Raw genomic sequence first — 12,448 nt, forward strand, 5'->3', positions numbered from 1 at the left:
TGTTATAGTTTCAGCCCAGGAACGAACCGTTTGATTCAAGGACGCCGAACAACGGCAGGCGAACACACTGACATCTGGCAGCCCTATACTTATGTACACTAATTAAAAAACAAAACCAGCCATCAGTCGTACACTACGGCACCGTTGATAATAATTTACTCTCATTGCGACTGTCATCTCCAGATGTGTTGGGCTGTCTTTGCTAGCTAGGCTGAACGGAAGTAAATGAGGTATTATGAATCTCCTCCCCTGGTGGATCTCGCTCAAGCATGATTTTCATGGCTCCTGTTGTATGCCGAGTGGAATTTTGTATCCAAATAATTAAATGTTAAAAAGCTGTAAAATCAATAAGTCGCATAAAAGCTTATATCATGTTCAGCTTTTATCCTCACGGACTGAAGCTGAGGTCAATGAGGAGCGATAAAAACCTTTACTGAAACCGTGTCGGGACACAACTCTCTCTTTAAGTGCTTTGATCGCGAGTAATTTACAAGGCCAGACCGGGCTGATTTGAAGTTTCATTTGCACAGTTTAATCCTGCCAGGACAAGAGGAATTAGTCAGTTCTCTGTATAGAAGTGCTGTCTTAAACCACAGAGTATTACTCAGCAGAGGCATGGAAAACAATTAGCATCGCTTGCTAATCCTCTCGGCGCATTTTTAAACGTAAACGGGGAGTTGCTGATCACCCTGCGGTCGCTGTGTTTGGGAAACAGCAGGCACGGTGCAGATCAGACCTTATTTTGACTCACGTCATGAAACCCTATATCAATCTGACAAGCTATAAAACACACAAACATTAGTCAAGTTTAAGAAGGCATTTTAGATTCAGATCAGCACAGGCCAGAACATTGCGTGTGAGTCCCATTGCCACCTTTTCCAGGAGGGAGAAAATGGGGGCGCTCTCATCACTTCCCCTCTCCTCGAGAGCAGAAATGGTCTGTCATGGCTAATTCTTGAACTGATCGCTCTCCGACTCGCCGTTCCGATGTGAAGCGAGAATCTAGCCCCTTTCCAGAAGTGTGAGTGCGCTTTGACGAAGAGTGATATCCAACGCTCTTTCCTCAATCTCAAGCTCTTTTCCTAGTTTGTCTGACCCACTCAGACTAACAGGATTTACTCTGCCCTACACAGATAAAAACGGTAATGAAGCAGTACTACTAAATACTATAAATTATATATATATATATATATATATATATATATATATATATATATATAAGGGTGTCAACATTAACGCATGTGATTAATCAAAAAATTTTAACGCGTTAATATTTTTTTTACACAAATTAATAATTTGATAAGGTTTGACCCCAACTTCTTCCCATCATCGCAGCGCAGAAGGTTATCTATCATTAGCGGTTTCTCAATACCAAGTACACAAAGTTCGGACTTGCGTCCTCGGTAGTTCGGACTTCGCAAGTTCGACTCGGAAGTGCGATCTCCCGAGGACGGGAAGACACAAGTCCGGTAATTCTGCAAATGGAACAGCAGCGTGCTTGATAACGTCAGTCAGCTCGCCTAAGTTATCTACACTGTATTACAACACGATGAAATACGATATCAAAGACCACTGCCTCTTTTTGTTTTCATGTAATCATATTAATAGCCGCAAAAATGTAGTTAAGGGAACGCACATATTACAGTGAAACAAAATATTATATCAAACAGCGTTGCCTCTTTTCTGTTTCATTTAAAATATTAAGAGCCACAAAAATGTGGTTCATGCAATGCATACACATATTACAATAAAACGAAATGATATCAAACACCACTGCCTTTTCGTTTTCTTCAAAATATAAAACACAACCCTCTTTTCGTTTTCATCATAAAAATATAAAACATTAATATGTGGTTTAGGTAATATGTGCACATATACTCAATTATTAATTACTCACTATGTATAATAAAATGAAATATGACAAGCACAACTCTGCCTTTTTTGTTAAATGTCAGATTTAATGAACAATAATAGCCATCATAAAAGTATAAAGTATAAGAGACTTATGTAATAGGAAATAAAGACAAAAGCAAACAATTCAGTCACGTTAACAAAGTAAGCGCTGTATTACGATTAATAAATAAATCATTTATGGAACATAACTTTGTGCTCAGCCAAAACGATATGACCTGGAAGAAATAATAGATTCGTGAGACCAAAGATTGTCTGTTAGATATACCCCAAACGAATTTTACCTCATGTTTAACCACTACAGAGACATCAGAGCCAGCAGCAAATGTCAGAAGGACTAGCCGCGGTGAGGCTGCTCTCGGCGGATACATGAGCACTGAGTGCCCGGTGATCGCGTGGAGCTCACGTCTCCGAAATCAGCTAAACAAATTTTCAAATAGGCGCTATCTTGATAAATAAACCTCAGATTTGAGTTATAAACAACTACATTCTCGCCTGAAATACTCTTAGAACGGCATTTCTGACAATGACAATGACTGTAATATTTTGAAAATTTTGCGGTTTTCCACTCCGCCATTAACGCTCGCTGATTGGTGCTAAATGCATTCTGGGATACCTGGCTGCCTCAAGTTCACACAAGTTACCTCTGGATGCATCCTTGATAAAGGGGGCGGAGCAAGAACACATCCGGGGATTTGAACTGTACTTGGCTAGATGTGAACTTTGAATTGGAACAGTACTTGGGCGACGACTGATGACATTTCATGTACAGACAAGAACGCATATTGAAAAATGGCCATTGTGTGATGAGGGTACAGGAACCAGTGTTGCCAGGGCAGCGGCACAAGTGGCTAATTTGAAAATACAGTCGCGGGAAAAATTACAGAGCCATGGATTGCGGTTTTTTGGGCTACTTTTATAATGTACCGTGGCCGCCCAAAGTGTATATAGACAAATAAAAATTAAATTAGATTAATTTACTAATGTGTATTTTAACGTTACTTGGAATGTATCCCTGGCAACTTAAGAACGGAGAGGTGGTTGTAACATCACAAACAACGTGAGTTTCAGCAGAGCATACATGTTAAGGCTTTTACACAGCAGAAATAAACATGACAACAGCCACTATAGATTATATAAGATAATAAACACATGAATACGATAGGATATTTGTATGTGATTTTCTTGAAATAATTGTGTACATCTATGCTAATTTGTGCAGCGATATAAAAGGCTATAAATAGCATATTTTAATAACAGTAAACGACCAAATTCCACATGTGATCGTAAAAGGAAGTTATTACAAACACTCGATGGTGGTTTGAAGCGAGTTCTGAGTAAAAGTGTACTATTAAATCTCATAAATTGTCTTATGAAGCATGATGCTAATATTAGCTCTAAAGCACCTGCAGAACAGGTCCAGTTCTTCTTCATAATGCATTTTGTCATAATACTTCACGTAAGGTCGCAAGAAAATGTTTTGTAGTATTTATTTAGAAATACTTTTGATAATAGTTGGGTAAATGTATACTGGAATTGAAGCGATGTGGCTTGGTAAATGTTTTATTGCAGTATAAAGGCTGATAATGGCTGAATAAAAATAAAAGAATAATGATAAAAGAATAATAAGGATTATGTCTCATACCTGGCGGAAGTGTGAAAGGTTCTGTTTCCTTAAACTAGTTTGTCATGCATTTCTTTATTTAAACACATTTACAGGTAAATCATAGTATTTTAAATTTGTGATTAATCATGATTAATCACAGTCATCACTGTGATTAACGCAATAAAAAATGTTAATCCATTGACAGCACTAATATATATATATATATATATATATATATATATATATATATATACTGTATGTGTGTGTGTGTGTGACAATCTATGAGGATTGCAAACAAATTGAAAAAATTTAAATGAACTTACACTATAAATAAAATATATATATATAAACAAACCTATAAAATACTTATTTTAATTGCAAAAATTAGTATGACCTAATGCTTCAAACATTTTAGTGCGTCATTTTTAGAATGTGTTGGATTATTGCCTTTGTTCTATGAATGCATATGCATACAAAATGCTACAATACTAAAAATAGCAGATTACTGGACATAATACTATATTTTTACAGCTAGTTTTTTCATTTACCCCATTTGTCTCGATTGCCCTACCACATGGTGTCAAGCACATAGAACTGTTGTAAAATCAGGTGCAACTGGTTTTAAAATGACAAACTGCCTTTCTTCTGTCTGAAATATTATTATTGTTTAATCTAATTATTTTGAATCCAAAGGGAATGATCTAAGAGCCTGTCTTTTGCAGCATTATTACGTTATGGATTTCTCACTCTCCTCACATAGAACTATAATAAGGGGTTTAAGGTGAGGCTGTGTTTTATAGTGGGTTCAGAGTCTGTGCTGGCTTTTTTTTAATAATGTCCTGTCAATCTCAGTCCTTCAAAACACTCCACCAGCTCCTAGAGAGTCATGAGGTACAACAGCTGCCAGGAGGCACGCGTCGCTCCACTCAAACACATGAATGTAGAGACACACACACACACACACACACACACACACACACACACAAACCTGCTGAGGACTGAAAAGAAAGTTTTGGCATGCACACAGTTTCTGTGCATGCTAAGGTCATATCTGTGGTATGTGCTGCTGCTTTAGTCCCATGGTGAGTGTTTAATAGTGCTAGTTTACTTCTGGGCAAACATTCTGTGTGTTGGATTGAAGGCTTTGTCTCCTGCCATTTGAATTGGATTGCAGTGGTGGTGTAGTCCTCCGGCTGGAATTACAGACAGCACTGGTTTTCTAAAGGCTAACTGTCCTTCCGTTATAGTTCTAACATTTGACATGAACTGCATTCTTTGAAAGACAGGTCCTACAAGTATTCTGCATCTTTTGGAAGGGTAAACAACCCCTAAAGCAATAGCTCACCCAAAAGCAGAGCTATGCCATCATTTACTTACCCACATGCCATTTCAAACCTGTGTGACTTTCTTTCTTGTTTTTGTTTGTTTGTTTTTTTAGCTTTTTTTTTTTACTTTTATCAAATAATAATAATAATAATAATAATAAAAAAAAAATCAAACAAACTGAAACCTTATTCAAAATATCTTTCATTCCGCAGAACAAAAAGTATGTCATACAAGTTCGGAACTACATGATGGTGAGTGACAGAATTTATTTTATTTCTTTATTTTATATCTTTAATGGCAAAAGAAAAGTAAAAAGTAGGTGCTTTGGAACTGCCATAATGACAATACTATGGTATTCTCTGAAGTACTGTGAATATAAATACAGTATGGCATATGGAAATCATACAGTACCATAGTATACAGTGGGGTCCAAAAGTTTAATTCAATCCTGGAAATAAACTGAAAAGTTTATGATTTTGATTATGATTCAGAAAAAAATTTAAATAGATTTTCAAATCCGCAGAGCTTATTCAGCTCAAGTGCTGCTGTCATTAAAGCTAAAGAAGGACATATCAAATAGAAATTCAGAAATTCACTTAAATATTTTGGGTTCTAATGGATCCCAATGTGTATCAAATCACAATTGATAACATTACTATAGTACCACCACCACATTTTGGACTTTATCTCAGTGCAGTACACAATAACAAGCATTTAGTTTGTAATTCAACAGAAATAAATGTTTAAAAAAGGATGTTTGATGGCCCTTCTTAAAGTTTAGAAGTGACTGTGTTGTTCAGCGTTTGGTGTCAGAGTTCCTGTGAGGACCTGGTTTTAAACTGGAAGTAGGGTAATGGCTTCTGGGGAGACACCATGAGCGCATTGTGAAAGGTAGGACAGCAGTAAGAGAGATGGTTTATGGTCAGAGTAAAAGGACATGTGAGCCTTGTTATCCACAAACACAGAGCCCGTATTGTTCTTTCCAGTAAGTGGAATGGGAAAGTGTGTGTACGTGTGCGTGTGTGTGTGTGTGTCTGTGTGTACTCACAGATATTTGCTGTGCCCTTGGGGATGGGGAGATAGGATCCTGCGCTCCAAGCTCTGGCCTGATAATTCCTCTTACAGCGGCCACAGTCAGGCCCCGTGGTGTTGTGCTCACACTCGCAAGTCAGTCTCTCTTTGTCATAGATGCAGCTGTTGGCGTGAAGGTTGCACTTGCACCTGTCACGGTGAAAGAAAAAAAGAAAAGAAATAAAACATATGCCCTTGTGGATTTTCAATCGTGGAGTTCAATTACACCCGAGAGGGTGAAAAAATTGCAACCAGCACTTAGAGACCAGAGTGACCTTGTAAATCATTTGCATTTCAAGTAAACGTGCATCTGCATGTGGGGATATTCTGAAGCTTCCAGAATGTGACTTCAAAACCTTGCACATGGTGTCAAGGATTCTGCAAAATCCACATCATTATTTTTATGTTTTTTCTTTCCTCTCGAAAGATAGGTTATTTATAATTATCCCACTGGAAAAGAAATAATTACATACAGGTCACACTTGCAACAAGAGAAAGAAAACTGTTAAATAATATAAAAAATAAGTGCCGTATATTTGGCATATATGTTGCACGCTTTTATTATTTACATATTTTTTGCTATATGCATTCTATTTAATATCAATAAATTCTACAGCACTTGTGAAAGTTTTAAATCCTCAGAGGCAGTCATGTTTTAAATGCTGTTGGTAATACATTTAGTATGGCCACTGAGGACAAACCCCAGCAAGCATTTGTCTCACATACACACTATGCAAGGTTTGCTCCCCCCGTTTCCTCTCTAAGCACGGAAATTGATTTTGTATGCAGGAAGGCAAAAGATGGATATTTCTGTGGCACACATGCAGTACTGACGTAAAGAAATGTGACGCAGTTATGTGAAACTGTTCTGCAGCTAGAATAGAGTAGCTTAACTTGTTTATATGTGCGTCTGTTTTTCAGTTCACCTGTGATTCTTGCTCCTAATTTAAAAAGAAATTGACCATCACTTGCACAAATATTTTCTGAATTATTTTCTATTTAACTCATTTACTGAATAACACAATTGTCTTTAACCTCATCTGTATCTGTATCATAAACTATATAAAGCCATAATCATAATCCACCTTGTTTCCCCAACATGACTATGTATGTGATTAAGTGTGACTCCCATGAATCAATTTTGTGTAGTAAGGGAATACAAAAATATGAATAAAAATGGAAATAGAAAACAGAATTTATACATATAAATGAATGACGGAAATTAATATAAATATATAAGTAATTAGTCCACATGCCTCTAATGTAAATGTATTACTATAAACATTTTACATTATTATTATAGCTGAAATAATACCTTGCAGTAATAAACATCATGTCACATATGTCGTCCAATAAGTTAGGAAAAAAACTGAATTCCTTTAAAGCTGCACAGCATCATTCTAACAGATTAAAGTAACACTGCAAAAAAATCAAAAGCTGATCAGTCGCTAGTCTTTGATCTAACTTTTTCCAGACTGAGGCTCCTCGCAGATTATGGGCATAACCAGGCTCTTGATGTCTGCCGTCTCTCTTTCTCACGCAGGTGTACGGTCTGCCCTGCGTGGGCACAGAGGAGCATTATTAAAACCATTAAAACCGGTGTGTCCGAAGAGATGCGCGTGCAGGGGCTGATAAATGTGATGCACCGAATCACGTTTAGAAGTGACAAATGACTGCTCAGCCCCCACAGGTATACACGGGCAGAATAAATGAGAGGGCATTATTCTCCAGACACCCTGATTTGCATCTCATTATCTATAGGGTTTTTTTATTTAATTTAACAGAAGGGCATGTCAAATCTCAAGGTTCTAGGACATCCTCTTTAAAACTGGCACCTGTCAGCCAAGCATGAATCTGTTGCTTCTGTGAAATGTCAGCAAGTTTGCACACATAAAATCTCCCACCAAATAATGACATATGATGCAAATTAGTCCCTGATATTATAGTGGGTCATTAAACTGCATATAAACAGCGAGTAATAGACTTCTGAGACATATTAAAACTACACAAGAGTAAAAACCATAAAAACAGTGGTTTTACAGTGACATGCAACATTTCAAGTGGGCAATGAGGTACTTATTCAGTAAGAACTATGCATTGCAATGAATGGCTCACCAGCCTGCACTAACAAGGCTGGTCCAGTGACTGAACAAAACAAAGCCATCAAGCTGCAAGAAGTAAAAGGCATGTGTGGCATTCTGATGAGGCCTCCTTGTTCAGTTCAGGTGGAGGTCTCAGATTCCACGCCGCACTCCTTGTAGCTTGACCTTCATATCCTCTTATCACCAGTAACATTTTAATCACAGAGTTGATACGAGGCAGAGCTGTGCTGCTGATGTAATGAAGGGGACACAGCAAGGGCCCGCCGGGTCTCTTTGCCGTCGGCATGGTAGCATCGCTAACAGAAACGAAACATTCTCGTTCCAGTCTGGTCACCAGGGGAGACAAGGTGCAATAGCTGCCTCAAGGAGAAGCGCAGTAAAAAAAATATATTTAATTAGACTTTAATGCCAAAGCTGCTCTCCAGGGCTCCACCATAGAAACTGTCTGTCTTAATTTAACCAGGCTATGCCATATTCATAAACACTACCTCGCTCTGATAAAGGATTACAGTGAATGTGTATGTGCATTCCGCTTGTGAGTTTCCACAACAGTCTAATATATTCAAAAAGGAAAATCAGATCATTTGCTCACCTTCATGTCATTCCAAACCTGTATTTCTTTTTTCTGTGGAACGTAAAAGAAAATATTTTAAAGAATGTTGGTCCCATTGAATTCCATAGTGTGGACAAAAAAAATAAATAAATACGGAAGTCGATGGAACCTGAAACATATGCTTATCAACATATCAGCAACATACCAAAATATCTTACAGGTTTGGAATGACATGAGGGTGAGTAAATGATTGCAGATATTCTTATTTATTTAGTTAGTTAGTTAGTTAGTTAGTTAGTTTTTGGTGGGCTATCCCTTTAAAGAAATATGTTGAACCAAAATTCTGTTATTACTCAACGCGATGTTGTTCCAAACCTGACTTTCTCACTTCTGTGGAGTTTTATGTGTTGTCCAAGATATTCTTTTCAATAGTATTCTGAAGTCAATGCGGTCAAAGACTGAGATTTGTTATTTACTGAAAATCTTGCCCTCCATCATGACCCTTAAATTTAATTCTTAACTGTGTATATTCGTTGAAACCTCGAGACGTGTGAAGGAATTGTTCACCCAATGATTTTAAAAGTGTTCTACAGAATAAAATGCGTACAGGTTTGGAACAACATGATGCTAGAATGAATCTTCTTATGCTTATTTTGTGAACTATTCCTTGGAAAAAATGTGTCATTGTGTAGTCATTGTGTAGAAATTAGGGGTGTCAACTTTAACGCGTTAACGCATGCGATTAATCAAAAAATGTTAACGCGTTAATATTTTTTTTAAGGCAGATTAATCGTTTGATAAGGTTTGACCCCAACTTCTTGCCGTCATCGCAGTGCGGAAGGTCATCTATCATTGTGTGATGAGGGTACAGCACCAGTGTTGCCAGGGCAGCGGCACAAGTGGGCTATTTTGAAAATACAGTCGTGGGAAAAATTACAGAGCAGTGGGCTGCGTTTTTTTGGGCTACTTTTTTAATGTACCGCGGCCGCCCAAAGTGTATATAGACAAATAAAAATAAAAATAGATCCTTTTACTAATGTGTATTATACTTCCGATGTATACCTGGCAACTTAAGAACGGAGAGGTGATTTTAACATCACAAACAACTTGAGTTTCAGCAGAGCACACATGTTAAGGCTTTTACACAGCAAAAATAAACATGACAACAGCCACTATAGACTATATAAGATAATAAACACACGATTACGATAGATATGGTCTGTATGTGATTTTCTTGAGATGAATGTGTGCATAAGTTGAAATGCTAATTTGTGCAGTGATATAACAGGCTATAAATAACATATTTTAACAACAGCAAACGACCAAATTCCACATGTGATCGCAAAAGGAAGTTATTACAAACACTCGATGGTGGTTTGAAGTGAGTTCTGAATAAAAGTGTACTATTAATCTCATAAATTGTCTTATGAAGCATGATGCTAATGTTAGCTTTAATGCAGCTGCAGAACAGGTCCAGTTCTTCTTCATAATGCATTTTGTCATAATACTTCACGTAAGGTCGCAAGAAATGTTTTGTTGTATTTATTTAAAAATACTTTTGATAATAGTTGGGTAAATGTATACTGGAATTGAAGCGATGTGGCTTGGTAAACGTTTTATTGCCAGTTTAAAGGCTGATAATGGCTGAATGAAAACAAAAGAATAATGATAAAAGAATAATAAGGATTATGTCTCATACCTGGCGGAAGTGTGAAAGGTTCTGTTTCCTTAAACTAGTTTGTCATGCATTTCTTTATTTCAACACATTTACAGGTAAATCATAGTATTTAAAATTTGTGATTAATCATGATTAATCAAGTCCATGACTGTGATTAACGCGATTACATTTTATAATCGATTGACAGCACTAGTAGAAATAAATGTTTAATTCTAGTAATTAGGTTGTGTGGTCAAACAGATGGCTAACATGCTACAAAGAAGAATAATGAAGGAGGTTTTTGTACATTTAGCTTTGCGTCTAACAAAAAGGTTTAAATGCGAATGTCCTCCTTGAAAGGCAAGAGGCAGAACATGCTGTTAATAGTGATTTATTTATTTATCTTTTATTGAAATACTAGCCTGAAGCGCATGTGACCTCCAAAATAATGGAAGTCTGATTGACAATAAGAGCACAAACAACATCGTAGTTTCTCTCTTTAAATGGTCCCCCTTTCAAATGACTTCTTGAAAAAATAACTCTTCTTCATCATTTCATATCTTATCTGCTCTTGCACCAGTTTGGAAACCGACAGCAAAACAGTCCCGGTTCTCAAGCCGCCTTGTGCCGTACTGACTTATCAGGGGATAATTATTAGTAATTATCTCCAAATGAAGCTTACACATGCACGGCTAAGCATGCTGATCCAACCACAACAGGCTGAGCGAAGACAGAATGGCCTGTGAGCAAGCTAAGTAAGTGAAGTAATTATGTTTAATTAAATGTACAGGTGTTATTGTAACACAGAGAACAAGGTCAAAACTCACAAAATAATTGTTTGCTCATGTCAGCGTATAAAAACCATTGTGCAAATAGTAAAGATGAGGAGGCAAACAGACTTATACTAAACAATGCAACAACAAATTGAATACTGAGTAATGGGGTACTGCATTGCTTCAGAAGACTTGGAATATAGTGCACAAGCCGTATGCACTAATTGAACATTTTTTAAAATGACCTTTTTTATTCCACAGGAGAAAGAAAATCAAATGGGTTTGGAGCAACATAAGATTAAATAAAAACTTAAACCAAAATATAGACATTTGCTGTGTCTATTGCAAAGGACTTGGAGCACAGGCAAGGTGCTATAGTTTTGAAATGGGCTCAAGTTCCCAAATGCAGAACTCAGGTCTGTAGCCATTCAGGTGTGGTATCTTGGGCTTTTCGAAGAACAATGGCTGAGCTTTTGAAGCAGATGGGAAGACTGCAGTTCTGGGTAGTGCTCCTTTCAAACATCCAGTTACTTAAAAATGTTCAACCTAACATATCCTGGCCAGCACAGTGTTCCAATTCTGTCCTTTATCTTTACATTTTACTATCCATCAGTCATTTTGTTGAAGATGTTGTCTGAATTTTGATGATGGGTTTGAGGTTTTGGGGTTTGCCTGACTGTTTCTCTTCTTGTAGTTCATTCAATGCTGTAGGCTTTCCCTTATTTTAGATAGAAAGTTGGTTCAAAAGAGTTTCCCCAAATATTTAAAAGAACCCTGCTCTGATTCCACTTTTTAGGATGCCAGGTTCTTAGATACCTTTGTTTCTTTCAGTCCTGATCTACTTGGCCATCTGCTGCCTGCGCATCTCTGGAAAAAAAAAAGCTTCAAACTGGATGTAGACATCAACCAAAATGAAAGAAGTGAATTCCTGAGGTGAGAAAATTTTTTCATCATTTACTCAACCTCATGTCATTCCAAAACCTGCAGGTTTTCTTCTGTGGATCACAACAGGGAGAAAAAGTCTTCTTTTTGTCCATACAATAAAAGTCAATTAGCAAAAACAGTCCAAAATCATTTTCAAAAAGTTCAAACAATCAAATGTCCTTAAAAATACCCTTATTTGTGTTCCACAGAAGAAAGAAGATCGTACAGGTTTGCAATCACATAAGGGAGAGTAAATGATGACTGTTCCTTTAAGGTATCTTCCAGATTTTGGTTTACTTTCGTATCACCATTTTCTGTATACTTTACTTCCCTTCACTTGCTTTGTATTTTTTAAATGTCTCTCCACAGCATGTATCACTAATCCCACTGCATCTGCCTTTCCACCCCATCAAGGTAAAGACAAATTTCCCCTTCTCTGTAAAGTGTTTACTTCTCTAACCACTGTAAAGTGATTACTTCAGCCAGTTCTGACTCTTTGTGATTGGCTGTGAGCAGTAGCATGTC

At 37.1% G+C, this 12,448-nt stretch overlaps 1 protein-coding gene across 4 annotated transcripts in view; it reads right to left on the reverse strand.

The window, feature by feature from the left end:
• Window positions 1-12,448, reverse strand: part of ntng1a (netrin g1a) — a 97,615-nt gene that overhangs the window by 16,647 nt on the left and 68,520 nt on the right. For all 4 annotated transcript variants that reach the window (XM_058766031.1, XM_058766032.1, XM_058766033.1 and 1 more), the window contains exon 4: window positions 5,892-6,064. In XM_058766031.1, the coding sequence (XP_058622014.1) occupies window positions 5,892-6,064 (173 nt within the window). The remainder of the gene's footprint in view (window positions 1-5,891; window positions 6,065-12,448) is intronic.

The sequence above is a fragment of the Onychostoma macrolepis genome, chromosome 24 (assembly GCF_012432095.1).
Source record: "Onychostoma macrolepis isolate SWU-2019 chromosome 24, ASM1243209v1, whole genome shotgun sequence".
NCBI classification, from domain to species: domain Eukaryota; kingdom Metazoa; phylum Chordata; class Actinopteri; order Cypriniformes; family Cyprinidae; genus Onychostoma; species Onychostoma macrolepis.